This window comes from Somniosus microcephalus, chromosome 8 (genome assembly GCF_052327205.1).
Source record: "Somniosus microcephalus isolate GS21.2 chromosome 8, FLI_Smic_1.0, whole genome shotgun sequence".
In the NCBI taxonomy this organism is placed as follows: domain Eukaryota; kingdom Metazoa; phylum Chordata; class Chondrichthyes; order Squaliformes; family Somniosidae; genus Somniosus; species Somniosus microcephalus.
Genome location: NC_140994.1, coordinates 123,718,987 through 123,736,724, shown reverse-complemented (window position 1 = coordinate 123,736,724; position 17,738 = coordinate 123,718,987). Strand labels below are relative to the sequence as shown.

The window sequence follows — 17,738 nt, the reverse complement described above, 5'->3', positions numbered from 1 at the left end:
ATGTTAAAAATCTTAGTTGCATTCTATTTCTATTTTAAGTTTTATCCTAAACTGGTTGCTGTTAGCTAGTTGCTCTCTGACTGATCATATCCACCATTCCTTTGCATAACAGCAAGGCTAAAACGGTTTTCTTATTGCTCCCATGACCATAAAAATGCCAAAAAATTGCAATTCCCATTACAATCTTCCCAACTACAAGACATAAGAAATGAGTTATGAGCAACCATGACAGTCTAAAACTAAGGGGCAACCTGGAGGAACAGAGTGGAGCAAGATCTCATAACATATGCAATTAATCCAGTCATATGTCAATGTAGCTAAAGAAAATAAAATCATTTATTTTTTTCATTTGTTCAAAGATGTTTGGCTAGTCATCTGTTAGTTAAATGCACCACCCAGTGTTGAACTGAACCATCCAGCACAAAAGTCCAAGGTTTTATCTGCAACAATTTAAATTAATGTAGTTGTTTTCATGGAATAAAACTTTCTAAAGAGCAGCAACAGCAAGCAGGAAGTAGGAGAGAAGCCAAGGGAGATGGTTGAAGAGGTAAGTTTTGAGGAGGGTGGAGATAGCAGTGAAGAGGTATGGCAGAGAGCTCCAATGTGCAGTGTCCAATGACTGAAAGCTTTGATGATGTAGCAGAGGGAACCTCAACCACATAGCTGTAGGGGTTCCACATAGGCTTCAGCAATGAGTGGGAAAATCTCTCACTCCTCACAACTAATCAGTGACTGCTGATAGATGTTGGGTGAGGAGAGGTATGGACTTGACGGTAATGCTCTTCATAGAAACATAGCAGATAGGAGCAGGAGTAGGCCATTCGGCCCCTCGAGCCTGCTCCGCCATTTAATGAGATCATGGCTGATCATCCAAATTCAGTACCCTGTCCCTGCTTTCTCCCCATATCCCTTTAGCCTCAAGAAATATATCCAACTTCTTCTTGAATATATTTAATGAATTGGCCTCAACTGCCCTGTGTGGCAGAGAATTCCACAGGTTCACCACTCTCTGGGTGAAGAAATTCCTCCTCATCTCTGTCCTAAATGGCTTACCCCTTATCCTTAGACTGTGACCCCTGGTTCTGGACTCCCCCGCCATCAGGAACATCCTTCCTGCATCTAGTCCGTCTAGTCCTGTTAGAATTTTATAAGTTTCAATGCGATCACCTCTCATTCTTCTAAACTCTAGCAAATACAAGTCTAATCGACCCAATCTCTCTTCATACATCATTCCTGCCATCCCAGGTATCAGTCTGGTGAATCTTCGCTGCACTCCCTCCATGGTTGAATCACCTGCTAACAGTCACAGTCTAGACTCACACACAGAGCGATTACTCGGTGAGGTAGCAGAAATCAGTTAGTGGCCATGCGACTATGAGTCGTGAGAACACATTCACTATACCGGTGGGGAGGCTATTCTTAGGGAAGAGCACCAGGTGTGAAACATCAATGGTGAAACATTCCCAAATACAGGCAGATTAAAAACTGAACTGTGACTCATTAGCGGCAAATTACTTACACAATCTGATTTTTTGGGGCCAGTACTGCAGAAGCGGATACAAATCGAAGACCAGTAAAGAACCTTCCTGTTCCAATAAGCTGGAACTTCTGTTCATTTTACGACATTAAATGCAATTTGTTGTTGTTGATTATCTGTGGTTGTGTATGGGTTCACTTTCTCTCCTTACTAACCGACTGGAAAGATGATTGGAATGGGACAAAGTATTTTTTAAAGAAAGCAGTTCATTAAGAATAATTATTTGATGTGTACCCCACGCCGTGATTTATCACTGCAGTAGATATTTGAATTGGACCCCCCCTCCCCTATGGTTCAGGGAGTAATTGCACTGCCCAGTAGAAAACACTCATACAGATGCCTGCTCTGTGCTATTAGCCAAATTTCAAAGCCACTATAATTCTCAGCAGCCCCTATAATAGGGAGAAGCAAGAGTCAGAATTCCCACTCCTGATCACTTTTCAGTGATTACTGCTGGAAACTGCTCGTTTGTAGACATCGGGCAAGAATAGTATCCGTGATGCTTGCCATGTTTCAATAGCCTGCTAATATTTGTTGTCTCAGTTCACACATGAAGAATGGCCAATTAGGTTAGGTAACAGAAGATACCGGTGGAAGTATATCCCGGCAAGAGTTAACACCTGGACAAAAGAAGGGAAAGAAAATTGAAAGGACAAATTACAAGAAAACAATTGGACTTAATATCTGCATAATCCGCCATCTTTTAAGATATCAGGGGGTGATTACATGGGACTAATCTCAAAGGGTTCCAATGCTGCCTTAAAACATGAACGCAAACCCTTAGTGATTTATAATAGTATTTTGAAAGTTAGATTGCAGCTCATCTATCAGCTCCTCGTTTATAATTTGTACTGTGGAGTTAGTGAGTCTAGACGTTCTTTTCACTATTTTCTCTGTATCATGACGAACTCTATGCTTAATGCATTTCACCTATCTTCAAGATAATGATAGCTGCACTAAATTGTTCATCAGTGCAATGGAATAAAACAGACATTTACTGAATAGCAATCCACGTCTTGCCAGAGGAACAAAGAGTTATTGTAAGGGTTTGATTTTTTTTGGAAAATCCAGATTAACAAAGGAACTTGAACGTAAGGGTATAATTAGTCAAAAAAGAGCTCAGTAACATGCCAAAATGTATATATTATATAAATGAGGGAGCAATTATCAATACATTTTGCTAGGCTTTGTAACCATGTTGACATCCTAATCATTTTTGATCAAATTGCACCCTCTACAGGAGTTATGCAAGAGAGCCGGAGACAAAAACATGGAAAGTTTGCAAGGTTTTGACATTTATACCACAAGGTTTTCAGACAACTGCAAATATTTTTGGCATCTCCACATTTATCATGTTATATTTATATATGTTATTTTTTTCTGATTTCCTCCTCTCTAGTCCAGAAGAGCTGGAGTACAATCCCACAGGGAGCAGCAGCCCTCCAGTGCCTCACCCTAGTGGCCATTCCTCCTGTGAGAGCATAGAAAATGATTGTTGGCAGACAAAGCAATCAAGTAGGGAAGCAGAAAAAGACCTAGGAGTCTTAAAAGACAACACATCCAACCAATGCAGAGCAGCCATCAACAAAGCCAATAAAATGCTGGACTACATAGTCAAAACGGTAGAACACAATTCTGAGGAAGCTGTGACTAAACAGTTTAGCACTGTGGTGAAACCACATCTCAAGTATTGTGTCTGGCTTTGGTCACCAAGACACAAGGGAGACATTCAAGCACTGGAGGCAGCGCAGAGAAGATCCACAAGACTGATCCCCGATGTCTAAGGACTGCGTAATGAGGAAAGACTAGATAAAAATGGGCTGCTCAGGGCACAGATTCAAACTAGTAAAAGCTAAATTAAAAAGTTTAGGACTGATGTCAGGAAATTCTTCTTTACACTGTGAGTGATCAATGTTTTGGAACAGACTTCCAGGAAAAGTAGGAGGCAAAAAGCCTGGAATGACTTAAGGAACAATTAGATGCTGAATAGGAGGGCACAAGAATCTTTCTGGATAGATGAACTGCTATGGGCAGAATGGCCTTCCTTATCCATAACTATCCTGTGATTATAGTTGAACTCTATCCTGTCCTCACCCAATGTCCAACTTCCAGCAGAGGTCACTAAAAGACAATTAAGAGTAGGGACTTGAAGAGTTCCCAATTTTGAAGTATTAAGGTAAATTTGCACAGTGAAACTGAAAGATGCCAGATTTGTGTGTCCATATAAATGCATCATTGTAATTACTTGTAATGAAGGCCATGTGTGATAAAGTGTACAGTTGACGATGGACATAAGGAGAACCAATTTTGAAATAGTTTAAATTTTTTTTATATCCCATGTAAAATTTAATTCTCTGATCATTCATCATAGCTAATTTCCAGTTCACATGGTTAATTTACCTTCAGTGAAGAGAACCAATTCAAAATGCTTGTCTTCCAAGTTCATTAATTAGCCATAATCATGTTTTACTGCTCTCTGGTAAACATCTTTAAAAGAGATGTGAAATGGATTCAGCAAGTTAGGCATGAAGACTGTGCAGGCAAAACTAATTCGGGCCAACATAAAATTAAATTCCAAAGTGAAATGGTAACCAATACAGCACCAATGATCCATGTGCAATACCTTCAGTAAACCTCTGAAATAATTAATAAGTCATTTGGTCACTGCCAGTCAGCAATCAGAAACTTGCTGACAAGGCACATTGCTTCACTGTTTTGAGTTAGCTGTCTATTTTATAGTTGCTTTCTCTTCTCTCTCACTCGACATTGCTCCTCTCTTTCCTTGGAGGAGATTCATGTGGGGGAATGAATCAAAGGGCAAGGGAAATCCTTTTGTACCTCACCCAAGTGTCATTATTCAAGTGTGAGCCGAGGCAGCAAGTAGCAACAGGCTATGTAATCGCACAGGGCATTATAGCTGAGCCCAATGCTGTTCTCACCCATCATCCATACTATACTCAGTTACTATGTTCTCCTGCTATATGGCCATAATAAAACCTGTTGCATGCTCAAAGCCAATGCTTATCTAACTATGACCCGATCCTCATTTTAAAGCATATTCAGATAGCATGAATTATGCATCAGGTCCTTGAGGGCCTTCCTTAAGATCAACAGTGACTTGTCTGACTTCCTCTTGTACACTGCCTCTCAGAATACACTCCGTGGAACCAAAGTCACAATATTTTGACAAAAAGTATGTTCCAAAGGTGCAATAGATAGTATTAAACAGTTGAACACTTTTTTTTGTGTTAATTTTCTCCCCTCCTCTAAAGGCACCAACTTATGCAAGAATATGGCTTCACGGATGCTGGCAGTTAAGATGCCATTCTTCATGGGAGAGTTTGGACAGAGTGTGTTGAGCAAGCTGTACAGGGATCCCAGCCGAGCTTGGTTCTATATTCAATTAACTTCCACTTGTACACTTTCCAGCAGGAGTCACTGGATTGCAATTAGAAGGACTGCTTTCACCTCCCTAAATCCAGGGGTGCAGAGACCAAGTGTAGTGCACCTACCTCAGCTGAGATAAGCTAAGTCAGTAGAAACTGGGGCTTAAACCTGGGACACAACTGTTTGTGCAGCTCAATACCAGTGGTGGTACCTTAGCCCATTGCACCATTGGCTGGTTTAACACCTTCCTTCTAATGACGAGTATTTCTTCTGTCTTAATACTTTTATTACCATTAGAAGCAATGCCTTTTAGTATATTTGATATGTGCCACACTTGTACCTGTAGTATAAACAGAATACACACTGATAAATTTATTTTATCCATGAGCAAAAACATTGCGGCTTGCTTATGATGGATTTTGGGTTCTTCACTCATCGGACAAAGGCTACATGACAGGAGGTAAACAATAAAACGCACTATCAAAATAATAACAGTGCAGCTTGGCTTTAGTTTATTACCTCTTCACTTTGTGTCTTACTGACTAGTACAGTGAACTATTAACCAAATTGGTGCCACTCAAAGGACAATTAAAATCATTATTCCAATGTACCAATCATAAGGAAGGTATGTACACCAATATTTCCTGGTCATTACTATTCCAGCTACTCTATGGTATTAAGAACCATGAGCATTCCTTGATCGGAAATTCTTCTGAATAAATCTTCTCCTGACTTGCCAGAGTGCACAGTTCAACTGGCTTTCAACTGTGCAAAATCTGTGTCAAACTGAACAAATTAGCTTTAAAATTCTTAACTTTAGCAAACAGATATTGTCAGTTGCCATGACCAGGTTACCAGTAAGAATCTGAGTTAGTTATATGTTTGGTGTATTACACTGTCAATGTCTAGGGGTCCTCTTTACAGTGTGTGCAAATATGGCAAGTAAAAAGGAAAGATTTTAAATAGCAACATAACAAAGTGAAAGAGCAGTGTAATCTGGCACATGGGTACTGGCCAACCAGATTACCTGCCTGATGATATATACCAGAGTGGAATTTTGAGTAATCACAGTGTAATGACACACTTGAATGGCACTTAATCAGACATGCGTGTGAAACCTTCCCCTTTGCCCCAATTGATGGCTTAGTGAGATAATCCAATTAGTAAATGAGCCACACAGACCAGGACATTCCTAAGTTTGATTCCCAGTCTGCAGTAAGTTAGCTGATCTTAACCGGGGTGGTGATAGGAGTATTTATAAACTCAGGGATATACCTGTTTATACACTGTATGAATGGAACCGCGTTTATGTGTTCAACCATAAATGTATTTTGATGCTTTGGCAACATAAGATGTACCTTATCATGCCAATAAAGCGATTTGTATTGTATTGTATTGATAGGAGTACTATAATTGGTTTTAGAACCTGAGTTAGGGAGTCAGATGTTCCCTACTCCTGATCAGTATCCAGAGACCTCATGAGGTCCCCCATATGTGTAGCTCACTGCGATTCATCGTCAAGACTCACATATGAATGACGAGCACTTGGCCAAGACACTGGGGGGTGCAGATGGAATCTTACACAATCAAAAGTCAAAGCCTTCTGTACAGGAGAAGAGAAAATAATAGGAGAAATCTAGCAAAAAGCAACAAGAGCATGATTTCAGCACCAAAATTGTTTGATGTGCCCCAATAGATGAAAGCGTGATTTCATACTCAAATAGGATTATGGAATCTGATGTATGGTACAGGAGTGTAGACACTTTCCCTGATGACTTGGGTAAATGCACTATGTGGTTTAACACTAAAACATACAAACCAGAAAGTCCCTGGCCTGTCCTTGAGTGGCTATTTCCATGTAATCAATGTATCATAGTGCAAGAACACACTCTAGGTGAAAATGATGTGCCACAATTGACCGCACTGCCCCTTGGCTAGAAATAGGAGAAAAAAAATCAGCAGGGTTTCCAATCATGCATTTTCAAAGATTGTTGAAGATTCAAGTCCCAACATTGTCCACAACTCGTCTATCTGGAACACTTTGCTCATATCATCTTAATTCCACACGGGTGGTCTTGAATGATACACAAATCAACCTAAGCACTCATCAGAACAGTCCAGTACTTGCTCATATGTTCATTCATGGCTGTTGACATGAAACAGATTTTGTCCAAGTGAAGGGCTTCAACCAATCATATATAAATAGTAAATAAGTTGAGGGAAGATTCTATTCTATTACTTTTAAACAATCCCCTATTTGAATTCCTCTAACTGCTCCAGATGGATCCTGTTAATATGTAAAATAGACTGATGGGACTACCCAAAAATTGGCAAATCTACACTTAGCTTTTACATTTAAATGGTAGAGCCTGTGTGTAGACTGCATTTCTGACTCTCAAATTCTCCCTCCTTCACAGCCTGGCTGTAGTGAATTTTCCTCCATGCAAATTATGAAGGAAAAACACTTGTTGGAAGATTTGCAACCCCTGTAAAAGGTTATTCTGCATTTGACTAACAAAAAATTGTCAACCCTGCACTGTTCTAGTACAGAACAGTTGATTATGCTTCAAGAATTTTCAAAAAACCTCAAAACCCCACTTGATCATATTCCAAACCTTTTACAATAAATTTATTTCGTCCATGAGTGGTATGGCACAGGTCTCTAGAATGAGTGCAATCCTGTACAAATGTCGGAGTCCTGGAAATGTGAAAGCAGAACTTAGCAGTCATATTATGCCAGCAGTCTTCAATATGATTCTTCAGCCAAATCATGACCACAAGCATTTGAAACAAGATTCCTCCATTGGGTTGATCCATGGAAGTCCCTTCAAAGAATTACATAGAGATAGGATCATTAGTTCTAACATCTGCAGGGACATTAAAAGACAATTCAGTACTTTTCTACATCAAAAGATCTTGCTATGGTAGTATCTCAAATTCTATTAGAAAGATCCATCAGATCCATCTTGGGTTGTTTAAAATGAAAAGGAGAAAGGTAACTACTGCAGCATTACAGTATGCTGCCTCAGGTGGGTTTTTGTAAATTTGATTCAACTTCTAGAGTAATTGGTAGTTGAAGGAATCTTCCATAATTCAATAGGCTAAGTTAAAAATATGATGAATTCAGTTCAGCTACGGCTCATGGTGTAGCTGGTACAATTAGCTTCAAAATCTTGAACTAGCTGGAATGAAAAGAAAACCAAACATAGGCAGGATTCCCACTTCTGACTGTTATCTAGTATTCCAGCAGGAATTAAATGTATGTGGGCAAGTATAGGATCAAGATCAGAATCAGCTAGATGGCCCCCCAGTCAAGTAGCCCATCAGCAGGGTCACACATGAATAATCAAATGAAGTGTCAGCACAGATGGTAGCTATTTGGCAATTCAAACCAGTCCAAATGCTACTTCTAGCTCAAAGCCAAACAATCATAATTCCTTGTATCCTCTTAATATTTTTTTCTTCAGTGTTTATGCTGTAATTGACTGAGAAAACCATTTTGATAAATACCCATCAGCACCTCTGGAGCCTAATCCCACAGCACAATCTTCAGGTGAGGATAAGTAAGGGGAATGTAAACAAACTACTGTGCATTCATATGAATTATAGTCTCCCTGATACAGACCTCTACCAACTTCCATAGATGTTTTTCTAAGATATAGCTAGCTGGGACATAGAAAAAGTTAAAATACAACACATATAAGGGGTTCTTGTCAGTGAAGTTAAGAGAGAAAAGTATATTGCACCTGATACTGGCGTCACATTAACTTCTACACCTAAAGGGAACTGTGGCACATACTTACCTGGGTCTGAATCCACCCTAGGCTGAGGAACAAAGATCTCCCCCTCTGCTAGCTATAACACTCCTAAATAAAATGTATTTGGACAATTGCAAAATGGTTCAGTGAGAACGAATCTGCAGTGCAAAATTGTTCCCAATTCTACACTAGATTTGCAGTCCCAGAGAAAGGTTAAGAGAATAGTTGGTACTGAAAATATAACACAATGGGCATGTCCCGCAGAGTAGGATCAGGGTAGCTTTACCTTGCATCTAATTAGTGCTGCACCTAACCAAGGTGTACCTGGTGTAGACATTAGCTGCAAAAGATGGTAGTATTCCATTATATATCATTGATTGATGATTCCCTCATCTGATTGCAAAATGACTGCAAGCTTTCAGAAAATGTAATCTACAAGGACAGTCCTTCCTGAAGATGGCTTCAAAGTTTGATAGAAATTCAACTTCCTTCAAATGAGTGTCATGACTCCTCCATATGCACTTGACACACTTCTGAAGCATGTTTAAATGCAGTCAATACAATGGTTTGAATGAACTGAAATAAAACAAACATGCACACAATCCACGTTGACTAATGTGAGGGTGAAACATTTGAAGCAGCATTTACTAGTGCACTCAGTACATGTTTGCAAAACTTTACTGCTTTGAAACAAGCAGCTTCCGTTGGGCTCAAATGGAGCACCAGTTAGGGCGCTCCAAATTGCCTACGGATTTCTGGGCTAGAGAGACGAGTTAAAAGGATCAGCCAGGGTTCCCACTCCTGATCACTATCCAGTCATCCTTGCTGGAAAGTGCAGGTCAGATAAGGGGAGGATCAGACTCAGCTGTGATGCATTCCATGGCTGAATACTCACCATAGCTCAGTGTCTAGGCTCAAAGAGAACCTTACCCCAGAAGGAGTCAGTGTCTTCAAGAGGCGTATTTATTCAGACATACACGTTCAAAAAATAAAGTCCCAGAGAAACCATGTCAGAATGATTCTATCCATGATCTCATTTATTATTCAACGCCAGCTTGGTTGTTCACAAATTGTTCACATTTAAGAATGCCAACTTTCGAAAGCTACAGAGTAAGACTCCCAATTCTCCGGTTCACTCATTGTTAATAAAAATCATGAGTTTCCCTTTTCTGTTCAAATGCACACAGTAAAGTAATATTAAATGTGAGCCTACCTACTTAAGCCATGATGAATTAAGAAAATACGTCACCAGTATTTCCCTTCCTCCCAAAAAGAAAACTGTGCAAAATCTATCAGAGCTACAAAATGGCTTTTTTTTTTGTTGCTTTGTTTCATCATACAAGTTAATGTAATCATTTCCACAAATCATAATTATCAAATTAAAAATAACGCTGTACCCCTCAGGTTTCAGAAGTCAAACGTGCCATATTCATCGTGCAACTCTGCTCTTATCCATATCCTGGAGTTCATCCCACTTATGACCCTTCAAGAATCTCAAAGGAATCACAAAGTGCTCATTAAAGCTCCAGTCTACTTCACTGAACAGGTAAGTACAAGCCAAAGTTATTCACGCACCATTCATCAGGTACACATTAAATACTTTGGAAATGCACTATAAACTATGACAGTGCAATCGCAGTGGCCGAATATAGAGCTACAAAATTTTTCTTTAAAAAGTCTGCTTGCAGCATGTGACTCTAACCATGCTTAAAGCTTCTAATTATATATAAATATAATACGTCAGTCAATCTAATTATTTCATGCCTACAAAACGTCTAGCAAAAACGTCCTCCCCGTCTTGCCATGGCTGTGTCTAATACTGTAAAGATGATGTGGCAACAAAATCACTAGATCCCTTCTTACAAAATGTCTCCAGACCTGCTTGTGAGAACATTACATTCTGTTTCTCTGTAAATACATCTTGTTTCCCCTCCTGCTTAAGCTGTCAAGTTCAAATTGAAAGCCATTGCCTACATTATTTTAAGGCTTTTACATCACTGCAGTATGACGGCAGGTTAAGGGGTGTCTCTGCTTCATTCAATTCCTTTCCGTGGGTACTTGACACCTCCATGCATTGTTTATTGAAACTCTCTTGTATTACAGACAGTTGCTGATCTTCATCCTCACAAAGTTCTGCTGGATATGGAAACTCAACTTTGCCAGCAATATTGCCATTTTGTGCACATGGATGTTCCCCTGTGCCTGGATCTCCATGAGAACTGCAATCAGTGTTTAGAGCTTTTTGCCCCTCTTCGTTGTGCCCCGCAGGGTCATCTTCAGAATCTAGAGCTAGATCTGAAACTTTAGCAGGGGGCCCATCCTGTTGTCCAGCCAATTCTTGTTCTGGTCTTCTCTCATTATGGGGCAACTGCTCTCCTGTCCCTTGCACCGCTGTTGTCCCAACCTGCTGTCCTTGAGATTTCAGCTGCTGGTGACATAATGGGCACGTTTCCTGCACGTATAGCCACTTCTTGAGACAGGCCGAATGAAAAAAATGGCTGCATGGTGTAATCACTGCAGAATGCATGTCCTAAAGAAAAGAGAATTCAATTTGGTAAGGAACAACATAGTAAAACTGTGCAAAATTATTTTTTGTTGCTTTTTCCACTCAACTTTCCCTACTTTGCCGTAGGTGCTGTCTCATGATGGTTCAAACTGTGCCTGCAGCCCAACTGGTTACTCTTTATGTATGAGCCTAGATCGTGAATGTCAGCAGGCTATTTGTGCACGCCGGGCCGGGGGGGGGCAATAATAGCCGAGCTGACCCTTTCCTCACCCAGAGTCCCCACACTCATACTTTTGAGTAGGGTCACAGGAAAACAGTCTGAAGCACAAATGCTGGCCGACTTTAAAAAAAAAAAAAAAAATCCTTCGTAGCCCAGGGTACTGAAGCCAATTGGTTCCCGAGCTCAGATCAACTAACGAAACCTACACTGAGAATCAAACCTAGAATCACAGGGTCTGTACCGTTTAGTAGTATATGAGGCTGTACCACAATCTACCAGGTCACTGGGGGAAGCTCTTAAATTTATATGCCATGATCTGGTCACGCCAACACGCTCAATATTGGTAATTTTACCCCTCCTTCTCCCCTCGGAGCATTGCCCCCAACATCTTATCGGCAATGAGTTGTAAAGCAGCAACTCAAAAGTTCTGCTGACATAAAACCGAGAGTAAAGTTCATACTGTTTTTTTAGCAAATTAGTCCCTTAAACTCAGTGCCAGAGGCATGTTATCCTTCATACAGTTTATGATGAACTTTAAAAGCACGTTAAATTTTCATGTCTTCACTGTGACTTAAAATAAAAAGGAAATAAATAACAATGACATTGTACCTAAATGCATATGGCAATACATTGCTAGTAATATACCACTATTTTTGGTGGCAATTTACCAGGATGTATATTAAATTATTTGTTTTCATCATTAGTCAACAAGATGAGCCATTAAATTTGCCTTCAATTTAGGCTACAGCTACATGCCTTAAAAACAGAGTCTAACCAGTTTCTATCCAAAATTTAGAGGAGGTCTGTTCCCCAGATTAAGAGCGATGCCAATGTCATGACGTTAGAGAACTAAAGATCTGTACAGCCCACAAAATTAAAATAAAATTAACTGCATTCACATCCACCAATCATGCATCTCAAGATGCACAGCATTAACATACAGAATGAACAAGGTTGCAGCTGCTCTCTTGGAGCAGACAGGGCAAAGATGCAGGTCCACAATATCCTATGTAATAAGCATTGGTAAGATATATTGCTCACAGTAAAGAGGGGGAAAGGTCAGATAAAGTCACCCCGACAGCTTGAGGATCATCTGGTATCCAGCTACAAGCAGAAAGATGCTTTACAGAGGCCCGGCAAAAAAAAAAATGCATATCAATAAAATGAAGATCGGTCCCTGATATCTTCGTGGGTAAGCCATGCAGGCAAGGTGGTCTTGGGTACAATCACTGCAGCGTGCTGAGTCACCTGATCTTGAGTTAGGGAGGAGTGGAAACAAAGTCAGCCAGGATTTCTTCTCTTGATTATTATCCAGTGACTCCTAGTGACACACACACACACACACACACACGCACACACGCAAATGCAAAAGAGAGGGAGTAAAAAAAGACAGCACACATAAGCAAGATGAAAACTGAATGTGATGTCCTCCATGGTCAAGTAGACTGCCAACACTCAACTGTCTAAGCTCACACAAGAAAATAGTTACCCAAGTGAGGTGCCGGAATGCTGCCAGCACCTGTGGAATAGGGGAAGAGAATAAGGTGTGGTGGGGAATTACAACATTAAAAAGAAACTGATGATCCAGCACTGTCCTAAGTGAACCTCAAAGAACCAAACTACAGGCAACACTTTTATAAATAGTAAAACCTGTCCTTCTGGTCACCTTCAATAAACAGCCACCTGTGCAATAAAGCCAGTGATTCGCAAAACCAATAGGTTTCTAATTTACATGTAATTCAATAGAACCTGCAACTCAATTAAGCAGCCATCTGCTAACCTGGAAACAGACGCTAGTTAAAAAAAAGTAACTGTGTAGTGAGAGGAGTATTGCAAATGGAACCTACACCTGGATTAAGAATTTCTCTTAAACACACTTCTGCTCACTGTTTAAAACTATTCTGCTATAGTTACCCCTTGAATTTCAGAAAGGCAGCAGTTTGGTGCAGTTTATAGGCTATTTCCTCTGACTATAATTACAAAGCTAAGGGAGGAATATAAAATATTTTAAAATACTACATACACTATCTATTAGCAAACCACCATGTCTATTTTTAGTTGGCAATTTATTCAACAAATAAACGTGCATTTTCTATGCTCGATGGGTGAAAGATCAAATTTTGCTAATAGTACTACAGTAACAGCTTTTGCTTACTGATTCTCATTCACTCGGGTGGTTACCTCAGTATTTGCATGAATACACTAAAGGCAATCCTTACCAGAAGTGTGAATGTTGCCTCAAAACTTACATTTGCCCCTTATATCCAACAGTTGACCCTTAAAAACCTTCAACCTCAGTGAAGGTCCACCAATTATATGGAATACAAACAAATTGTGCAAGTCACTCAGTTTTTAAAACTATCAATTACTTAAAAAAAAAGTTTTGGTTGTCTTTAAATGCTTTCATTCCGTAAGTGACACTGGAAGGTGATGAAAGGAATTTTATAGCAGTAAGGAATTAGCAGAAGCTAATACACATACAGAACGTGAACTGAACATAAGGACAGCCAACTGCGATAGTCCTGAATGAGACAGTTTGGGTACTAAAGCCAGGGTTTAAGTGTTTCACTGGTGCCATGCTACATACCTGGTAACAGATGGAACAAATGTCATTGTGCTCTGCAAGCTGCTCTTTAGTGGCAGTTGGCAGCGAGTTGATCTTGTTTGCTGCATCCCTGCGGAGAAGAAAGCTCTTCCATCCCAACTGTGCTCGAAGCCAGACATTGAAGTAGGAATGGACAAAGATGATGGATGAGCCCATCCAAGTCCACTCTCCTAATATTGTCTCTGCTACACCATATGCAACGACACACAAGGCCACCAGGAACTCGAGCAAGCGGTAAGTGCCATTCACATAGTAGATCACGTCATCAAGGTTTTCCATTGGTTCTTTACTGAATTCCTCCACCATAAAAAGGATATAGATGAAGAGTGTTCCAAGTACCTGTCAGCAATGGAAAGTTGTATTAGAACATGGTTTCAGCCTGACATCAATTGTCTATAGGGAACAAAACATGGCAACTCCAATTAGTGGATTTAAGTTATTAGTTACACTTGGATGAAAAGCATATTTACAATACATATTAATATTTGCCTGTTTGGCTAATTATGATCTAAACATTCAGATTTAACTAATTGCACTCAGTCAAACACAGAATGTGCCAAGGAGAGAAAATACAGCATTTCCATTCTCACTACAAAATGCTGACAAGCTTCCGCTGGATATAAATCTCAACATGGATTTAAAAAAAAACTAAGATTCCACTTACAGATCATAATGGCACTACCCCACGTATATTACATTATCAATATGTAACTTTAAAACCCACTGAAACCCAAGATGAAAATTCCTCCGGGAACTCAGAGGTAGGTCTTTAGACCTGAAGGTGTAACTGAGAATTTTATCCCGTTATCTTTACTTTAGAGGGTCACTGAATGCAGACTGTTGGTTAATTTAATAAGTCAATGAGAATGATGTCATTTGGTAGTTACTGGACTCTCAATCTCTGAGGCGGGAATAGAGAATTCAGTTGGCGGAATGGTTTAGCTCGCATTACCATTGGACTCCATCAATACCTCTTTCGGGGTGACCCATCAGGAGTCTGCTTAAGTGGTGAGAGAAGAAACACTTTCATTCCTCTCCACTAGTGTTCTCCCACACACGGTAGTTTTTGACCACTCCCCTCATGACCAGGCCCAGATTGCCATACTCAATACCTGGACAAATTCATGGGCAAATGTCATAGGAATCTGGAATTCAAACTCAGAGCTCTTAGCTGAAAGTCCAATATTCAAGTATTGGGAGAATTCTATTATCTTCAAGAATGACAATTTTGGACAAGTAAAAGGTACTCCACTAAAAGTTAAAATCAAATTATCCGCTCAGGTGAATCTTTGCTTAGTTTTAAGTCACATTCAGTGTCAGCATGGATACAAAATTGGCTAAGGGATAGAAAACAGTTGTGGTGAATGGCTGTTTTTCAGACTGGAGGGAGGTATACAGTGGTGTTCCACAGGGTTCAGTACTAGGACCACTGCTATTTTTGATATACATTAATAACTCTGACTTGGGGGTACAGGGCACTATTTCAAAATTTGCAAATAACAAAACTTGGAAGTGTAGTAAACAGTGAGGAAGATAATAGACTTCAAGAGGACAAGCTGGTGGAATGGGCGGACACATAGCAGATGAAATTCAACACAGAAAAGTGCAAGGTGATACATTTTGGTAGGAAGAATGAGGAGAGACAATGCATGCTAAAGGGTACAATTTTAAAGGGGGTGCAAGAACAGAGAGACCTGGGGTGTTTGTGCACAAATTTTTGAAGGTGGCAGGAGAGCAGCTAATAAAGCAAATGGGATCCTGTGCTTTAAAAATAGAGGCAGAGAGCACAAAAGCCAAGAAGTTATGCTAAAACTATATGAAACACTAGTTCGGCCCCAGCTGGAGTATTGAGTCTAATTCTGGGCACCGCACTTTAGGAAGGACGTGAAGGCTTTGGAGAGGGTACAGAAGCGATTTACTGCAATGGTTCCAGGGATGAGGGATTAACATGGATTGGCTGGGGATGTTCTCCTTAGAGCAGAAAAGGCTAAGGAGATTTGATAGATGTTTAAAATCATGAAGGGTTTAGTTACAGTAAACAAATATAAACTGCTTCCAATGACTGAAGGGTCGATAACCAGAGGGCACAGATGTAAGGCAAAAGAACCAGAGGCAACATGAGAAATAACTTTTTTACACGTGGTTAGGTTTTGGAATGCCCTGCCTGATAGGGCGGTGGATAGAGATTGAATCGGAGCCTTCAAAAAGGGAATTGGTTAAATACTTGGAGAAAAAAAATTGCTGGGATATGGGGAGAGAGCGCGGGGCGTAGGACTAACGGAATTGCTCTTCAAAATAGTTGGCGCAGACTCGATGGGCCGAATGGCCTCCTTCTGTGCTGTACTATTCTATGATAACAGTGACGACACTTCAAAAGCAGTTCACTGGTTGTGAAGTGCTTTGGGACATCATCCTGAGGATGTGTGCTGTACGCAAATTGGCTGTTGCGCTTCTTACATTACAACAGTGACTACACTTCACAAGTACAGGTACTTGATTGGATATAAAGCGCTTTGGGACCTCGTGTGGTAGTGAAAGGTGCCATAGGAATGCAAGTTCTTTCTTGCTTTATGTGATAAAGTGCTATATGAATGCATTTTTTTCTACATCAAGGGGGATTGGACATCAGCATTTAATGGACTGTATAAAGACATTCAACTGTTCTCTCAATGGATAAAGGTACCAATCAGCATGGTACTGAGCTATACAGTTCAAATTTGTGTTGTTCTGAGGCATGTTAAGGAGAAATGGGAGATAAATTAATTAGAGGGGAAAAAATGACAGGCAAATCCAGCCCAAAATTTCAATCTTCAACAAAAATCCTTGTTCAGATCAAAATATTGCTGAAAACGTTAACCTCCTCGACTGTTGGACTACTTCTCACTGCACCGATATCAAATGAGATGAAAGGTCACATTTTATTAGGATAATGTAGTGCAGTAATGCCAAAACAGATTTCATGGGATTGCCAAAGTAGAGGTTTATTCATTACCTGCAAAGAAGTCAAAACACTGCTAGAGATGATAATGAGCAGCCAAAAGTCCATCTGGAAAAACTGAGAAATCATGTAGGCCATGTAGGCTGGAAACACCAGCAAGAACAAGCACAAGCTGACTGCGCGAAAGTGCTTCCACAGACTCCTGTAAGCAAGCACACAAGACGTTGTAAATATGAGACACATCAAATTCCACTGCACTCGGAAGTTACAAGTTTCACCTTTATGTCTTGAAGATTTTTTTAAATTGGTAAAACTTCATTAGAAGTCAATAGTGCAAGACAACCACCAGGATTTTAAAAGACACGAAGCCAAGGGTGTTCAATCTGCCCTGAGCCCTGGTAATCCAGTCTCCAAAACCCAGGCAACAGTCTTATTTGCACTTGTATTCTTTATTATGAGTTTTTCCCCTGTCTGGAGGTTTCAAAAGGACCTTTTTAAACATAGAAGATAGGAGCAGGAGTAGGCCATTCAGCCCCTCGAGCCTGCTCCGCCATTCAATGCGATCATGGCTGATCATCCAAATTCAGTACCCGGTCCCTGCTTTCTCCCCATACCCCTTGATCCCTTTAGCCTTAAGAAATATATCTAACTCCTTCTTGAATATATTTAATGAATTGGCCTCTACTGCCTTCTGTGGTAGAGAATTCCACAGGTTCACCACTCTCTGGGTGAAGAAATTCCTCCTGATTTTTGTCCTAAATGGCATACCCCTTATCCTTAGACTGTG

The 17,738-nt window shown here is 40.2% G+C and overlaps 1 protein-coding gene across 2 annotated transcripts in view; it reads right to left on the bottom strand.

Moving 5' to 3' along the window:
• Positions 1-9,671: 9,671 nt before the first annotated feature.
• Positions 9,672-17,738, bottom strand: part of rnf145a (ring finger protein 145a) — a 110,130-nt gene continuing 102,063 nt past the window's right edge. Inside the window, exons 8-11 of one of the 2 annotated variants that reach the window (XM_085995092.1) lie at positions 17,006-17,153; positions 13,996-14,352; positions 12,898-12,927; positions 9,672-11,212 (exon numbers count right to left, since the gene is read on the bottom strand). In XM_085995092.1, the coding sequence (XP_085851218.1) occupies positions 10,658-11,212; positions 12,898-12,927; positions 13,996-14,352; positions 17,006-17,153 (1,090 nt within the window). In that variant the 3' untranslated portion in view covers positions 9,672-10,657. The remainder of the gene's footprint in view (positions 11,213-12,897; positions 12,928-13,995; positions 14,353-17,005; positions 17,154-17,738) is intronic. The other variant, XM_085995093.1, reaches the window with a different exon arrangement.